General features: G+C 51.5%; 2 protein-coding genes across 5 annotated transcripts; both read left to right on the forward strand.

Moving 5' to 3' along the window:
• Positions 1 to 495: 495 nt before the first annotated feature.
• Positions 496 to 8,995, forward strand: SNURF (SNRPN upstream open reading frame). 2 transcript variants are annotated; one of them, XM_066240194.1, is made up of 3 exons: positions 496 to 644; positions 6,078 to 6,173; positions 8,074 to 8,995. In XM_066240194.1, exons 1-3 carry the CDS (start codon positions 631 to 633, stop codon positions 8,174 to 8,176), a joined length of 213 nt encoding a protein of 70 aa, XP_066096291.1. In that variant the 5' UTR covers positions 496 to 630; the 3' UTR covers positions 8,177 to 8,995. The 2 variants fall into 2 exon arrangements, with proteins under 2 accessions (XP_066096291.1, XP_066096290.1); XM_066240193.1 differs by lacking the exon at positions 496 to 644 and adding an exon at positions 1,289 to 1,476.
• Positions 8,155 to 17,182, forward strand: SNRPN (small nuclear ribonucleoprotein polypeptide N). Of its 3 annotated transcripts, none has more exons than XM_066240191.1 (8): positions 8,155 to 8,225; positions 13,045 to 13,100; positions 14,121 to 14,272; positions 14,585 to 14,696; positions 15,823 to 15,975; positions 16,310 to 16,448; positions 16,796 to 16,921; positions 17,020 to 17,182. In XM_066240191.1, exons 2-8 carry the CDS (start codon positions 13,098 to 13,100, stop codon positions 17,055 to 17,057), a joined length of 723 nt encoding a protein of 240 aa, XP_066096288.1. In that variant the 5' UTR covers positions 8,155 to 8,225; positions 13,045 to 13,097; the 3' UTR covers positions 17,058 to 17,182. The 3 variants fall into 3 exon arrangements, with proteins under 3 accessions (XP_066096288.1, XP_066096289.1, XP_066096287.1); XM_066240192.1 differs by lacking the exon at positions 8,155 to 8,225 and adding an exon at positions 13,582 to 13,742; XM_066240190.1 differs by lacking the exons at positions 8,155 to 8,225; positions 13,045 to 13,100 and adding an exon at positions 13,125 to 13,440.
• The last annotated feature ends 455 nt before the right edge of the window (positions 17,183 to 17,637 follow it).

The following is a 17,637-nucleotide window of genomic DNA, read 5'->3' on the forward strand; positions in this document are numbered from 1 at the left end:
CATTACTTGCCTTGGCACTATAGCATTCACAATTTACAAAGAAAAAGAAAAAGTCAGAAATAAGAAAAGGGGGGCTGATCTCCTCAAACGTGAGTCAATGCAGGATTTTTTTAGTTAGGTTTCCTGCTAGACGGGACTTGGTATAGTTAGCTTATTTGCATTGATTGCGGTTTTCCATGTGGGTAACACCCCACTCCCCAAACCAGCAGCTCTGGAAGGCCCCCTCTAGAGAGACAGGGTGGAGTGATTGTGAACCCGGACTGTTCTCTCCAACATTTGTTGGGAAGCAAGAATGATTTCGTGCCTCATGAACCCGGGGGTCTGCGGCGGTCTCTGCAGTTCCCCTCTGAAGGGGCCAGGGCCTTGGGGGACCCGCTAGATGCCAACCCTTCGTTATTCCAGGCGGGAAGGGCGCTGGCCCCACACTGCGGCAGGACTGTGCCACTGCGGCAAGTTGCCGCGCATGCGCAGCGGGGGCCAGAGGCGCGCGGGGATGCGGGGTGCGGGGTGCGGGTCATGCGCAGACAGCACTGGGGAGATGAGTTGGCGCTGCAGCGGCCAGTCCCGCGCAGAGCTGAGCAGCCACCGGAGATGCTTGACGTCGTGGTCTGAGCAGCGGCCAGTGGCGCCATGGAGCGGGCCAGGTCAGCTGTGCGGCATGCCAAGGGGACAGTCGCCTTCTGTGCCGTCGTGCACGGTGGCAGAACCTGGTCCCGACGGGAAACCTGGGACTGAATAGACCCAGCTTCTGGAAAGCCGCCTGGGGGGGAACATGTTGGGCAGCGCGGGGCTTGAGTGCGCATTGACGGACGGTGCCCTAAGACCGCACTGACCGCACTGCCTGCAGCCTGCTGCCTCCGGCCGCATGCTTTCCAGGTGGCCCTTTGTCCTTGAGACCCGAGCCATGGTGGTGGGGGAGGGGTGCCCTGCTATGGCCGTGCTGGCCTGGCGGGGTGGGAAGGGGGCCCCAGCAGAGGTGGGTGCGGGCTTGGGGGTGGCCAGCAGAGTAGGGGCAGTGGCGGGAGGGGGTGGAGCGGGGTTGTTAGCAGAAGCGGGATTCGGGAGGAGACGGGTGTCGGGGCACAATAGCGGGAATAGGGTGTGAGTGGAGGGGGGGCGGTGGCGGGAGCCAGACCCTGGGTGGAAGGGGGTTGGGAGAGGTGGGGTCCGCGGTGGCGAGAGGGGGCGGTGTTGGGGAGGGGGTGGGGTCTGTGGTGGCGAGAGGGGGCGGGGGCGGGGCGTGCACAATGGCTGTGCTGGCTGGGGTGTGGCTGCCGCGGAGGCCCGGCGGTGACGTGGCGCCCACCCTGAAGGTAGAAAAAGGGCGAGTACGCGGCTAACCACCAGGAGGACCGCGGAGGCAGCGGGAGGAGGGTGTGGCGAGGTGGCCCGCTGCGCGGAGATGCTGGGAGGTGGCGGCAGCACGGCGAAGGAGCCTGAGAGGCACGGAGTCTGCGGGCGCGGAGCGATGCGAGGGTGCGCCACGGTGATGGGGCTCCAGCTTGCGGGGGTGGCGGTATCACGGGTCACGCCTGCGGCCATGACATCAGCGGGGAGCGAGGGTCCCCGTCTGGTATGCCGCGGTGGTGAGGTCGTGCACCGCCCTCTGCAGTTTGGACGGCTGCGTAAGCGTCCCTGTCCCTTTCTGGGGCTCCCTTGTACCCCCCGCTTTGTGCCAGAGCAGTGCGAGGTTAGTGACTTGGTGTGAACGGTTGGCTCGTTGGGTCTCCAGAGTGTGCTGGCTGGGTTTGGGGAGATGCGACACTGCTGAGTGTCCCCTGCCTGCGCGGTGGGGACATGGTGTTGGAAGAAGGGCTTGGCGCGTGGGGGGGGGGTGTCCAAAACCAGTTCCCCGTTGTGGTCTTTGTGCGGCTTCGCCAAAATGGCCGCCGCTGCAGAAACGCGAGGCGCCGCCCCTGCCCTTGCCGCAGTGGGGGAGGGGCGCGCCATGAACGCCCCCTGCTTCGGCCCCTCCTCTGCCAGGGGCTGCAGGCTCGGTCTGAGCAGTGCGCAGGCGCAGACGGTCTCGGGCTGGGCGGCGCGCAGGCGCAGACGGCCAAGGCGGGGCGGGGAGTATGCGCAGTCGCTGCTTGCCGCGCTGGCGGCCACTCCCTTTAACTGCTGGGCTGTGGTGGCCTCGTCGCTGCCAGGCTGCAGGGATGGGAGGAGGAGGAAGGTGCAGGGAGGACGCACGGGGCCTTAGCCTGTGCGGTGCGGTCCCCCCCTCCCCAGTGCAGCAGCGGAGTGCAGAAGGCGGTAAGCCAGCGGCTTTTGTCTTTTGTCTGTTGTGTGTTGGGGGGTGGGGGTGACTTCCATGCGGTGCCAGCTTGCGCAGCACCTGGAAAGGACGGGTGGGGGTCCGGGGGTCCCTGCGAGACCGAGAAAGGTAGGAGGCGGCGGGATGGCGCAGTTAGCCTCCATCTCGGGTGCGGAAGAATGGAAATTTATTTTCTTAAGTCGACATTGGTGTGCTGGTTGAATCCGAGTTATTGTTCTTTGTATACAAAGGGGATTCGGGGAACCTCTTCTGCCGCGGGGGTTCCTAAGAACTAACCTTGGAGCACCACCCTCCAGGTCTTTGTGTTCTGTAGGCTTGTAGTCCTGGAGACGGTGCTGTTCATCTTCGAATATTCTAGCCATGATGTCATCTTAATAGACCGATTTTATTGAATCGGGGCCAGGCATCAAGAACTAGCCCCGGGACGAATCAGAAAAGTGGAATTTTGAATCAATGCTTTAGGTTTTATCGTTTTTCAATTTGGAATCACTGAAAATTGGTTAAGAAGGATAACAAAGGAATCGTTCTCGTTCTGAATTTTACTTTATTTATTGATGGGGGGGCAAGTTAATGGCGCGCATTGTTAAGAAGTGTCGTTCTCTGAAGGATTTTGATGTGCTTGCCTTGTTTTCTTGCCCGTCTTACACTCGGATTGTGCAGGATTGGATTGTAATTACAAAAACGTAAACCCAGATCCTGGAGAGTTTTGCTCTGGAATTGTTTTAATTTCAAGTAGTTTAAGAGACAACAGGAGGCCAGAATCTGTTGATATAAGATTTTCCAGATTCTTGTGATTCTTAAGATTTGCATGGTTCTTTTGTCTGTGCCTGGCTGAGGGAAAGGGACTCCGATATTTCCATGATGGAGTCTCTTGTACCCACGTGGTCCTTGGAAGACAATCGCAGCCGCCATTTTGCAGCCTTGCAAGGATGCTCAGTCCCCGCATGGCGGGACCCCCTCCTCGGGGGGCAAGAATGTGAGGGCTTTGGGCAGATGGGACGGGGGTGTGTGAGCGAGCCCTTCCTTAGGTTATTGGGGGGGGGCTTTAATGTTGCTTCCTAAGGAAAAAAAACAACCTGGTTTATTCAGTTTATTTTGTATTATCTTGCTCCCCCTTACCCTGCCTCGTGACATCTTTGCAGAAATATTTTTGCCATATATGGTCACTGCCTCTGCATTCCTCCCTTTTCCCTCTCCCTTTATCTGCGTGTCAGGATGCACGGATGTTTAAATAATTTCCTTTGCACAGGATTTCCATCCAAGGACTCCAAAGCGGGGGAGATTCTTCATGCTGACAAAGAACATTGCTGCATAACTTAAAAAAAATTTTTTTTGTAAGAAAAATGTCTTGCAGGAAGCAGGGCTGGAGGGGAGTATGCCTTGAATGTGTAGGAGGGCTTTGTGTAGAGGCCATTTTGTCTCCAGACTAGGGAGCCGGAGGAGGGGAGGGGGTTGATGGCGGGCAGCTTCGGGAATCTTCTAGAAGGAGGGTGGGGAGGAGGGAGGGGCGGAGGAAGTTCTTTGTCTGGTGCGAGCCTGCGCGCCTTTTCTTGTGGAACAACAGAATGGGCAGGGCAGGGCAGTGCGGCTGGGATCGTTCACGTTGACTTTTTTGCTTTTATTTTCAATGATTCATTATTTAGGTTTTTTAAGTACTTGAATTTCATTAATGTTTTTCGAGCATCTAAGGGATATTAAGTATTGGGTAAAACATGAATGAAACATGGAGGAGAAACCATGGTGAAATGCTATCACTGCGTTTTTGCTCTTACAAGACTGGGTTGCTTTTAATTTTATAAAGTCTTAACGTGTACATATATAACATTTCCCCCCTTAAATGCCTCATTTTCAGGAGTGATGGTTGCGTAAAAAATACAGTTTGTCTATATAACAAATGCACGATGTGTATTGAGAACATACTTAAATATATTCAAAATAGATGGTTTTGCTTGTTGCTTTTAAAAATAAATTTTAGGTAATAGAGAATAATTTTTAAGTTCTGTACTCTGCTCAGTTAAACTCAGACCTTTGCATATGAGCAAACTCTAAAAATAGGAAAAGGGAAGAAACTAATTTTTTGAACATGGAGTGTTCTCATTTATGCTAGGATGAGTCAATCAACTATTAATATTCAGCAGAGGTCCATGAGAATCCTTTTTGTATATTAGTGTATTTAATTAGCAAGAGTAGGTTTACAGTTGTGAATTACATGCACCGCAATATATTTTTGAATTATCTGCCTAAAAGCTGGTAAATCTATTTTTGACCATCTTTGATGGCTAAAGAACATTTCACTGTATGGATATATATACACCTACCACGCTGGATTTTGTTTATTCAACAGTTGATGGATTTGGGGGCTTATATCCACTCTTGGGCTATTGTGGAAAATGTTGCTAGGCACATTTTAATTGCATTCCGTCTAGCAGTGGAATTGGCCACCGTGAACAGGATTAGGGAAGTTCCAGAGGCCGCATGACTTTCCACTTGCAATAGCCCTTTCTCCACTTCCTTCTCAGCTCCGAGGTGTGAAGTCATTGGCTCTGATGGGTCTTTGATTTGCCTTTCTCCCCAAAAGAAATCCCGAGTACTTTTTTTTTTTTTTTTTTGGTGTAGCTGGAAATAAACGCCCCGGTTTTTTGCAAGTCCTTGAATTTTGTGGTTTTAATACTGAGTTGTCAAGAGTGCTTGACACACTCGGGACACTAGCTTTTCCAGCTTCATTAAAAAATATTTTCTCCCATTCTGATTGTCCCCTCCCACATCCATGCAATCATCTTGGAAAGAGGCCTTTTGTTCCCAGTTTGGGGTGACATTTAGATAATGCGTTTAACCTGCCTTTAGGTACCCATCTGAAAAGTGGACTTGCTTCGTGCAAAAAACCTTATAGGTGTGATGTGCAAACGTGATCTTTAAAACGATCTCTGCTCTTGCTTGTTGAAGAAGTGCGTGATTATGTATTTTTGAAGCAATCAGGCACTTTGGGGGTGGGGTTATTATAAGGCTCGCTTTTCTGTGCCTGGCATAGAACATGAAAATCCAAAAGAAAAACAGTGGAGGCCGCAGGGAACTTAGTCGTCCTCCCCCCACCCACCAGGGTCAGCCCTCTTCTTGCCTTTTTAAAACCACCTCCCCCCGGGGCGCTGATGAGAGGGTCTTTTGTTCCAGCTCTGAAATGGCGCCTGCAGCCCCTGGACCAGGGGAGGGTGTGGCGCCGCCATTTTGTGACTGCGCTGCTGCTCGGCGAGAAGATGGCGGCGGCGCAGGCAGCCCTTTGTCTCCCGCCGCCTCGTTCTGCGCCCACCAGAGTGCGCCTGCGCGGGTGCTGGCGGACGTGCGCAGGGGCTTTATCAGCCGCCTCTGTACAGAAGGATCCGTTTAATAAAACAGCATTTCAAGTCATGTTTTTTCCAACCCACCTAGCTATTGTTTCAGGGGAACTTCAGTTTGAATAGGATGTCTGTCTAGATAGATAGACTGATTTATACGCATGTGTAAGAAGGCTGTTTCGTGTTTGCTTCCTTTTCTCCTTAGGTTAGGTTTACTAATAGGAGAAAGTGGATTTAGGATAGAACTTGGCTGTTGGGGTTTAAGATGTGCGAATAATGTGTTCATTTACCTCTTTCCCGTTTTGTGGACATAGCATTGATATGATTACAGAGATGATGGAACCTTTTAATCAGAACTCCCTCGTATTCTACAGAGCTCCACATTTAACCTTTTGGGGGAAGTACTACGTATTTTTTCCCGACCTTGATGAAATGTATTCACCTGATACTCCCCTTCCTTTCGGCCGCAGGGACCGCTTACACCTGAGACGCACTACAGAGCAGCACATCCCGGAGGTGGAAGTCCAGGTCAAGCGCAGGAGGACAGCCTCCCTGAGCAGCCAAGAGTGAGTGCCCGCCGGGCTGAAGACCGGCGCAGGGTTCAGGTCCCTGTCAAAATGGGGGGGTCACAGAGAAGAGTCTGATTGAAGTTAGAGGAGTCCCTATGATGCAGAAGACTGAAAGAACGAACAATAGCATCATTCTTAACGTGACTAGGTTGTCCTAATGTCCAGGAACATGTTAGTAAATGTGTGTGGCCTTTATTTTTCCAGACATGAGTAGGGTTTTATCTTGATAAAATTCTGTGTCCTTCCAAACTACTATTGACAGTAAGATGCTGTTTTATAATTTGAGTTGTTAATCTTTTTCTGTGCTTGGAAAATGTTCTGAGCAGTGAAGGTATGTTGTTAATATACAAATTCTTGCTCTCTGCAGCATTTCGATTTCTGTTGGGGCCCTGCCCAGTTACAATGGAAATTTACATGTTTTCTTCCTCCTAATTTAGGAAATAGATGCATGTACACAGCACTTGTACACACAGGCTTTGAGAAGGAAGATTTTGATTAAAAATTTAGGATCAGATTTAATGGCAGGAATAAGATTCAGTATTCATACATAAAGATTATGACAATTACAGCTGGCAGCATATTTTTAAAAAATTCTGTTACAAATAATTCAAGAATTACAAGGTTTTTTTTTTCAGACAAGAGTCAGAGGGAGGGATACATAGGGACAGACAGACAGCAATGGAGAGAGATGAGAAACATCAATCATCAGTTTTTCATTGCAACACCTTAGTTCATTGATTGCTCTCTCATATGTGCCTTGACTGTGGGGCTACAGCAGACTGAATAACCCCTTGATTGAGCCAGCGACCTTGGGTCCAAGCTGGTGAGCTTTGATCAAACCAAATGAGCCAGCGCTCAAACTGGCTACCACAGGGACTCGAACCTGGGTCCTCCACATCCGAGTCCGAAGCTCTGTCCACTGTGCCACCGCCTGGTCAGGCCAAAATTACAAGTATTCATAATGCAGAAAGGCAGTCTCTTTATAAACAATTTGGCGGCCACAGGGGAGTGTCCACTGGTTTACGTCAGCCATCTCACTTCTGTGTCAGAGACGTATGTACAGAAATGCTCCTCAGCACGGCCACAGGTTTGTCCTGCTTGTGACATCAGCAGCACAAGATTTGCTGCTAAATCACAAATCCAGAATATTTCAAGGGCTTTTGTCTGGGATTTCCTGCTAAGACAGGGCTGTTTGACTTAGCTGAGGACTAAGCTGCCTGGACCATGGGACTTGCTTGCTTCCGGGTAGTGACGCGGGGTGGTCATTAGCATAGGGACAGCCTTACCGGTCACCCGGGAGGAGGACTGCAGCGCCCCTAGTGGTGGAGGCATAGGGACGGCCTTACTGGTCACCCGGGAGGAGCACTGCAGCGCCCCTAGTGGTGGAGGCATAGGGACGGCCTTACCGGTCACCCGGGAGGAGCACTGCAGCGCCCCTAGTGGTGGAGGCATAGGGACGGCCTTACCGGTCACCCGGGAGGAGCACTGCAGCGCCCCTAGTGGTGGAGGCATAGGGACGGCCTTACTGTTCACCCGGGAGGAGGACTGCAGCGCCCCTAGTGGTGGAGGCATAGGGACGGCCTTACCGGTCACCCGGGAGGAGCACTGCAGCGCCCCTAGTGGTGAAGGAGCGCTTTCCAGGTAAGAGGTTCAGAAAGGAAGTCTGGTGTGGTGCTCGTGCCCTTCTAGGGAGAGCTGGTTGTGTTCCTCCTCGGGTGGGACCCCAGAGCAGGTAAGTACCTCCGTTCTCCGAGTGTGCACAGAGACTGCTTCCTGGGTTTGTTGTTTCTTCACGATGTGATGTCATGTGATCCTTACCCTGAGTAAGGGTCTCTTAACCGTCGGAGTCTCTCTGCCGGGGCGGCATCTCACTGCTGTGTCTGTCCTCTTGTCACAGGTGCCAGCCCTACCCACGGCGATCGCAGCAGCAAGTGCCCGTGGTGGACTTCCAGGCCGAGCTGCGGCAGGCCTTTGTAGCGGAGAGCCCAAGAGGTGGTTAAAGCCACGTGGGTGATTCCCCAGGTTCCTGGTGCCGAGTGCAGAAAACAGGTTAGAGCTGCAACCGACCAGCCCAGGCAGACAGGAGTCCCCACGGAGCAGGTGCTCCCAGGCCACACACGCATTCAAGTACCTTAGGAGAGCGTTGTCACTGTCCCTTGAAAGACGTCCTATAATAAGCACTTTGCAGGGAGTTTTTTAAAAGGTTAAAAAATAAATGCAGGACCATAATGCTCTTGCCACAGACATTTTTGTCACATGTCTGCATTCCATTTCATTGTGATGCATGCTTTTTAGGTAATTTTCATAATTTATATTAATTTCCAACCTTAATTAACGCCTTATGAAAAATTATTAGAAATGGGCTGTGAAAATTCTGCTAATTAATGTCTTGGACTTCCCTTTATGGGGGAGAGTCTGATATTTTCTGCTGATAGTTTGAATATATAGCTGTGAGGGATTAGTGCGTAAAACAGATCTTTTCCTCAGATGTACAAATAAAAACTAGGAACATAGGACGCATTTTAAAATTTGTACGCATAATGAAGTATTAATAAACACTGATCAGGCTTCATTGCCTTGAAAGTGTCATTCACAAACACACACCATGCATGACCTGTACTGGTCATGTTAATTTGTGCCCTTTACATTAATAGGTACACATCACATTCATTAGCAAATAAAAAGCTAAGTTATTTTCCCCGTACTTAGTTACTAACTATTCCTTTTTGGTTTTTTTTTTCCTCACTTTTTTTTTGTTTTCACCAATGTATTTCATTCAGCTGAAAAATGTAATAAAGACATGATCTATGGTTTTTCAATGTGCTCTAGATTTATTTGCAGTTTGTCTTTTTATGTTGGTGGCTTCCATTCCTAGGAAAAAGCTGTTTGCATTTTTTATTCTGATTTAATGCTTTGATTTATTTTGAGTTTATTAATTTTAAGATTGGCGTGACCTCACTCAGTTCTGAAAGGTGTAATACATGCTTTTTATAATAGGTAAGAGGGTATGTGGTGAGCATAAATGTTTTCTCATAGTTTTTCATTTTCTATTTTTATAAATATTATCTACCCCCGACTCAGTCCTGAATATAGCTACCTTGAGAACGGACAAATTTTTTTTAAGAAAAACCCTCCCCTGCTAAATTCATAATCAGCCTTCTTCTGGGACTCCTGAACGTGAATATATGTCAGAGAAATCCATTTCAGACCATGGGGGTATCTGGTCATTGTCTGTGTGGCACATGATTAAAGGAGTAAGTGCACACGTGTCCCTTTAACAGGGAAGTTTTTTGATCTCTACAGAGCAGGCCACAGACTCTTAAGTTCCTAAGGATATTATTTAAACTGCACCTTGTAATCTGAAGGTGTGGCCATCACCTCTCCTGGTCCAGTGCGGGTGTTTGAGCAGCACTAGAGGCTTAGGGTGGACCAGCACTGACCACGCACAGCTGGTTTTTCTGAGTAAATCCCTGTAACTCAGCACTGCCTGGTAGTTAGCACGAGGTCTCAGGCTGCACTGGCAGTGACAGCCAGGGGCACGGCCCACAACCTAACACGACTGACTGAGAGGAGACCGGTGTTTCCCTGAACCCCGTGGCTCAGGGCGGGCTGTGCAGGACAGAAGAGGATTGGGGTGTCCACACAGTGACCCTCACAAGGAAGAGCAAGGGGCGGGTCACGTCTCAGGCACAGTCCACTTGGGAATACATATAGGCGGGAAATTCTGACATTTTTTATTTTTTGACCAAGGGGCCAGTAGAGCAGATGGGAAGGGGGATGGGAATCACCAGTTCTTCAGTGTGGCTCCTTCGTTCAGAGATGGCTTTCTCACGTGCCTTGATCCGGCAGCTTCAGCAGAGTGGCGGACCCCTCTTGCGAAACGGTGACCTTGGGCTCAATCTAGCAACCTCAAAATTGAAACCTGGGTCATCTCTGTACCAGGCTAATGCTCCACTTACTGCCCTACCACCTGATCAGGGTAAAAATTTTATTTGATTTTTAGAGGGGGAGAGAATGAAGCTTATTAGAAGGAATCAACAACTCACAGTAGTTTCTTCTTGTACATGGCTTGATCAGAGAAGCCCAGGGATTTGAACCGGGAAACAGCATTCTAGATAAATGCTTTATCCACTGGGCCACCATAGGTCAGGCATAGGCGGGCAATTTTTAAAAGACTTGAATCCTTGATTCATTTTCTTTTACAATATTTAAACCTAAACCCATGTGAGTGATACCCAAAAAAAGCAGGAAAACAAACACACCACCTTCCACACCTAAGTTTAACCACAGCATGAATTTGAAATTCAGCTTTTAACCATTTCCTTTTGTTTTCAAAATGTCAGTTTGAACCTTGCTTTTTCAACCAGTTTAATTTCTAAATAGTTCACGTAAGTGGACATCAGTAATGTTCATTTTATTACATAGTCCTCACTATCATTTATAATGAACAAATGATAGCCCATCTATGGTTTGCGTTTCTTTCTGTTGGTGGGTTCCCCCCTACGTTTTTCATCCTGTTGGGAACGGTTCATTCTACATGTATTTGACACCTTGCATTGGGGTAAAGCCGGTGCTGCAGGAGTGAGCACGACTTGGACATCAGTGCTGCTTTACCCGCTTCCTAGCAGGACAGACTGCCCTTGGGGATCGTGTGCTAGATGGTCACTGGTGCTTCATCCAGGTCTTCATGACTAATTCACAGCAGATCCAGACAAGGAGAACTGCTTTTAAACTGGCCTTGCTTTTTCCATGAATTACTTTCCATTTGCTATCTGTTTTCTCTTGTTCCTCTTGAAACTGTTGTCCCATTTTTTGGATGAAGGGGTCTCCTTGACGAGGTTTGACTTGAGCTCTGTTGATGTTGACAGTGAAGTCCCTGATGATCTCTAATTTGTTGTATGTATTCTGGCCACACCTGACCATGTCATCTTTTGACTTTCTGGAGAATGACATTGTTATGCAGTTTTAATCATTCTCAAGTCCTCCACACTTTTCCAAAGTTTGAGAAGGTCCACGTAAGAACCTGGGATATGTGAGCAGGGAGGGACATGGGCTCTCTGATTGTCCTGTATGTCCTGTGGTGTAAGGTTATTGAATGTGACTGCCACCTCATTGCCGAGTGCTGTCATTGCTCCATTGTCTGCCTTCCTGAGGCATTTTGTTCTGTGTTCTGTGCTCTGGAGATAAAGTTGGTGTCTTTCTACATGGGTTTCATGATCATCGTGAGCTAGATTTACTGATGAGAAAACTGATGGTAAATTAAAGCCTTTTTAAAAAAATATTTTAATCTCGTTAGCCCAGGGGTCCCCAAACTTTTTACACAGGGGGCCAGTTCACTGTCCTTCAGACCGTTGGAGGGCTGGACTGTAAAAAACACCTATGAACAAATCCCTATGCACACTGCACATATTTTAAAGTAAAAAAACAAAACTGGGACAAATACAATATTTAAAATAAATTAATTTCAACCAACAGACCAGTATTTCAATGGGAACTATGCTCCCTCACTGACCACCAATGAAAGAGGTGCCCCTTCCAGAAGTGCGGCGGGGGCCGGATAAATGGCCTTGGGGCCGCATGTGGCCCACGGGCTGTAGTTTTGGGACCCCTGAGTTAGCCCCATACCTCAACTCTGCCACCATCCTTCTGCATGGATCGGTGAAGACCCTAAATCAAAAGGGAATCCAAAATTCTAAAAATAGAAATGGAGAATAATTCCTTTTTCTGCACCATTTTCTCTTACCATGTCCTAGAGTTCCACGTGGCAGTCCTCAATACGCCCTTCAGTATTTGGATGTTCTCTATTTCATTGCCACCATTTGAGTGATTGCATTTACCTTATCCTGAAATTGATTCAGTATTAGCATGCGGTCTACTGGGTTTGTGAGTTTCTGCTGAAACACCAGAGGACAGTCTCTGGAAATGTATTACCAGCCTTGGTTAATGGTACCTACTTTTATGTCAAAAAGCAAATGCTCACTCAAAAGAAATAATAGTTTGTGTTAAATATTGAATTACCACAATTAGTAGTTTGAGACCCTTGCTTAATTTGGCTAGGTTCTCATAGTAAAAAACTTTCCTTAGTAAAATGGGGGAAGTGATATTAAAATGCATTTCCTTTCATTTTTAAGAAGGTTGTCTATGTATCCCTGTAAGCATTCAAAATTTGTATGTCCCAATTTACAAAGGAAGGCTAAGTGATGACTTGCTAATACAGTCCTAGGTGAGGAAAGATGGCCTAACATTCAGAACATTGAGTGGGAGGGGAGGGAACATGGAGGTGGAGGCTGGTTGAGCCAAGAAGCAGAGGTTCACACTAAGTTCAGATAAAGAAATGAAAGGATACCAGTCAGACTGGCAAACTTGACAGGATGAGGTGTGAACTTGACCAGAAAGGGAAGTACTGCTCTAAGGACAGAACACTGGGAATGAGAAAGGAAGCTTGTTGCTGAAACATGTGAGGGTTCATGTGAAAACTCAGTTCAGGGGTACAGACAATAGTTTGCACAGAGACCGGTGAAGGCTTCATTAGTTGGTTAGGTGGTGGTCATCACATTGTCAAGTATAAAAAAGATAATGTATTGGGCACCTTAAGAGAACACACAGCTAATAGAATTTTATATCAGGTATGAATAAAAGATCATCAACCCTGGGTGCCTGCTTGGAGTGAAGGGGAGAGAAGCTTGAAGGTAGGGTGTGCTCAGGGGGCTGCAGGGTCTAGTGTTGAGGGTCCGTGGTCTCCCCTGCGAGGAGACAGGGTGCAGCCAGACCATGCTTTCTCCACAGGCTCCACCCACTGCCTGTGCCTCAGCCCCAGCTTGCATTGTTTGTAGCAGAACCTGGGTCACCCTTTGTAGCCCTCCCTTAGGTCTTACGATCCCGGACCAGTGCTGTGGACGTGGGTTCCAAGCAGCCACAAAAATGGTAAGATTTATCCCCACCTGGCCTGGGTGGAGAAGAGGGCGGGCAGGGGTAGCAGGGCCGGCCGGAGCATGGCTGGAGCATGGCCAGAGCAGAGGGACTGCTGCAGAGACGGGATTCAGTCTGGGAGGGTGTGTGCTCAGTGACAGGCGTGGTCCCCTGCTGATCAGATCAGCTGGGGCGTAGCATTCGGGACACAGTGGAGGAAATGGTCCAACTGCAGCGTGAAGGAATACATATGCCATTGCTAAGGGACAAGCCGCAGGTGAGGGACACAGTGGAGGAAATGGTCCGACTTCAGCGTGAAGGAATACATATGCCATTGCTGAGGGACAAGCCGCAGGTGAGGGACACTGGCAGACAAAACCCTTGTGGAGGTCGAGGGTTTGAGCAGCACCAGAGAAAGGGGTCTGAACTACAGCACTCTGACCCCAGCCTGCGATTCTGCTCAAGACGAGGTAAACTAGGATCCTGTTCCTAACAGGAAACAGGGTGTCCACAAAGCAGTGGAAGCTGGTTCCTGGAAGCTGGAGAAGGAAGTCTAGATTATCCACTGTGGAGGATTGTTCTAGAAACGGCCCACAGGATAGATGTCTGCACGCTGAGATCTCAGTGGAGTGGGCCCCTTGCATATACTGTGTAAAGGTGACCAAGGGGGACAGAAAGAGATTGAGGAAGGCTTATTCATGCCATGAAGGACAGGCTATTGGGGAACTGAAAAAACCAGGTCTGTGGGTTTGACAGGGAGTCAGCCAAGATTTTGATGGAGTGGAGTTCCTACCATTGGGCAGGGTGACAAGGACACCCGATTCAAGTGTCCTTGAGAGAGAGATTGGGGATGAGAACCAGGGAGTCATGGCAAGGATGATGGGAGGAGCACAAGGCAGTCTCCCAGTGCAGGGAAGCCAGCCAGGGCCCCACACTGAGCCAGGATCTGTTGAGTGCTGGAGGCACATTGGAGAGGGGGAGGGAGGAGCACCCACAGAGCAGCAGGTGACTGTCCCTCCTTGTCTCCCCTCGCAGACTGTGGGCAAGAGCAGCAAGATGCTGCAGCACATCGACTACCGCATGCGCTGCATCCTGCAGGACGGACGCATCTTCATCGGCACCTTCAAGGCCTTCGACAAGCACATGAACCTGATCCTGTGTGACTGTGACGAGTTCCGGAAGATCAAGTGAGGAGGGGCTGGGGGGTGGGGGCACGGGAGGCTCGGGACGCGTGCTGGGGCCAGCGGGCTGCTGGAGGGCATCCGGAGGGGTCACACAGTGTCGACATGTCGGCGCCGGGGCACCTGGCCTTACAGGGTCTACTGCTCTAAACGTTTCATCGGGGGACGTCGGTTACTGAGTTGAGCGGTTTCACAGGGACCTTGTGGTGGGAAAACCCAGATACTGCGTGCCCACCCCCCACATACAGATGTCGGGGAGCTGGGGAACCCTGACGCCGTCAACCCCCTGACCTTGACGTGACCTCGACTTGTCCCCAGGCCAAAGAACGCCAAGCAGCCCGAGCGGGAGGAGAAGCGCGTACTGGGCCTGGTGCTGCTGCGCGGGGAGAACCTGGTGTCCATGACGGTGGAGGGGCCACCCCCAAAGGATGTAAGGATGAAGGACCGCAGGAGGGACTGTGTGTGACCCTGCAGGGGTGGAGTGTGTGTGCCGGGATCCCACAGCACAGGCCCAGAAGAGGAGGGTCCAGGTTGCCCCTGTGGAGTGTGTGTGTGTGCTGGGATCCCACAGCGCAGGCCCAGAAGAGGGAGGTCCAGGTGCCCCTGTGGAGTGTGTGTGTGTGCTGGGATCCCACAGCGCAGGCCCAGAAGAGGGAGGTCCAGGTGCCCCTGTGGAGTGTGTGTGTGTGCTGGGATCCCACAGCGCAGGCCCAGAAGAGGGAGGTTCAGGTGCCCCCATGGAGTGTGTGTGCTGGGATCCCACAGCGCAGGCCCAGAAGAGGAAGGTGTGCCCCCGTGGAGTGTGTGTGCTGGGATCCCACAGCACAGACCCAGGAGAGGAAGGTCCAGGGTGCCCCCGGGGAGTGTGTGTGCTGGGATCCCACAGCACAGGCCCAGAAGAGGAAGGTGTGCCCCCGTGGACTGTGTGTGCTGGGATCCCACAGCACAGACCCAGGAGAGGAAGGTCCAGGGTGCCCCCGGGGAGTGTGTGTGCTGGGATCCCACAGCACAGGCCCAGAAGAGGAAGGTGTGCCCCCGTGGACTGTGTGTGCTGGGATCCCACAGCACAGACCCAGAAGAGGGAAGGTCCAGGGTGCCCCCGGGGAGTGAGTGTGTGTGCTGGGATCCCACAGCACAGGCCCAGAAGAGGAAGGTGTGCCCCCGGGGAGTGTGTGTGCTGGGATCCCACAGCACAGGCCCAGAAGAGGAAGGTCCAGGGTGCCCCCGGGGAGTGTGTGTGCTGGGATCCCACAGCACAGGCCCAGAAGAGGAAGGTCGGGGTGCCCCCGTCTCACCTCAGTGCTGGCTTGGTGAAACCGGGGGATGCACAATTCCACCTTCTGGGCACTGGGGTTGACAGGGAGTCGCCCACATGTTGTCTCTCAGTAGGGTCCTGTCACAGGACCTGTAGGGACTCCACTGGGCACGAGTCCACTTCCTCTGCAGATGGATACAAGGTGGCGTGGGGCACAGGGAAGTCCTGGGGTCTCGGGGACGCTCTCAGATGATGGACTGGCCAGTCCCTGGGTGACAAGCGCTCTTGTTTCTGGTTGCAGACGGGCATTGTCCGCGTCCCCCTGGCAGGAGCAGCTGGAAGCCCTGGGGTCAGCAGGGCTGCGGGGAGAGGAGTCCCGGCCGGGGTTCCCATTGCACAGGCACCTGCTGGGCTGGCAGGCCCTGTCCGAGGGGTTGGGGGACCCTCCCAGCAGGTGAGCAGACGAGGAGGTTCTAATGGCCAGAGCCCGAGCCTTAGGAGACGGGTGTACCCTTCTGTGTAACTGTCACATGACACTGTGGGGGGGGACCTAGGGACAGGTGGGAAGTTGGTTTGCTTCTCATTTGGATAATCAGCTTTCTTTGACTTGTTTGTTTTTCTGATGTTGAATTTTCAAAAAGCTTTTTTTATTGCTTCCTATTTATTTTGAAACACACCCTAGTTTGTGAGTAGGGTAGTTAATGGGCCATGGTCTTTCCACAAACCTTGATTCTCTGAGTGAGGTGAGGGTGCATGTTGCTGACCTGGTGTCTCCGGCCATTCCTCAGGTGATGACGCCCCAGGGACGAGGCATCGTCGCGGCGGCCGCCGTGGCAGCCACTGCCAGCATCGCCGGGGCCCCCACGCAGTACCCGGCAGGGCGGGGCACTCCCCCCATGCCGGTGGGCCGGGCCACCCCCCCTCCAGGTAAGGAACCTGGGAGCCAGGGGACCTAGCAAGTTTGGTTTTTCTGTAGCTGTGTGGTCAGTGGAAGGGTTTTGTAGAATCTTCATGTGAGGGCAGCAAGTACTCTTCAGAAGATACTGGAGTTAAGACTGGCAGCTGCCTGACAGGGGCTGGGCTGAGCCTCTGCCCCCCAGGGGTGCTGGCTCTCCAGTGAGAAGGTCTTGACGTGGTGAGTGCAACTGGCTTCCGTGGTTAGAGGTCAAGGAGACTTGGGTAAAACGACGTGGTGTCTGGGACTGCTTTCTCTTCCTGTCTCAGCATTAGCTCCGCACCTTCCTGTGAGGCCTTGTTTCCCACTCTCCCCCCAGGCATCACGGCCCCGCCCCCTGGCATGAGACCACCTATGGGTCCACCGATTGGGCTTCCCCCCACGCGAGGGACCCCCATAGGCGTGCCACCTCCAGGAATGAGACCGCCGCCTCCGGGCATCCGAGGTAAGTGTCTGTCACCCAAGCTCGGTTGGTGCTGGTGCCTGGAGACCTCGCTGCCCCTGACACGGGACCCCCCTCCCGGGTTCTGCTTCTCGTTCCAGGTCCGCCCCCCCCGGGAATGCGTCCGGCGAGGCCCTAGGACCCCCAGGTCCTCAGTCCTGTCCCTGCAGTGTGTCCTTGTGGAACTGTGTGTAGTGTCTGTGAGCTCCCGTCCCCTCCGCCGCCCTGCTTACTGTTCGCTAATAAACACTACACCGTGAACCAGCCAGGTGCCATGGTGGTTTCTTTGCCTTCTGATTGTGTCGAGTCAGAGTGAGGACCACTGGGGTTTCCTTGTCCGGAGGGATGAGGGTCAAGTCCACGTGGCAGCTCGGGTAACCAAGTTTCTAGTACTAAGAATGGTCACGATAATCACGGAAGTTTCATAAATCTCCACGCTGTGCACTGATTGGTGTTAGGTGTAATAATCTTCATACATGAGGAGACTCGTAACCACCCCTCCTGGGGGTTCAGAGGTCAGACTGAGACTCCTATTGCCACCTGAACGTCCCTGTGCCTCAGACACCTGCAGGGCGGCCACAAGCACGAGGACACGGGCACAGTCGGAACACGTGGAATAGGACATCAGGGTCTTCTCAGCAGTTCCAGACCAGTGACCCCGCTGGTCAGTGCTCGGCACGGGTGGTCAGCGCATGGCGCCATCCTGGAGGCAGAACCAC

Source organism: Saccopteryx bilineata, chromosome 7, assembly GCF_036850765.1.
Source record: "Saccopteryx bilineata isolate mSacBil1 chromosome 7, mSacBil1_pri_phased_curated, whole genome shotgun sequence".
Lineage (NCBI taxonomy): Eukaryota > Metazoa > Chordata > Mammalia > Chiroptera > Emballonuridae > Saccopteryx > Saccopteryx bilineata.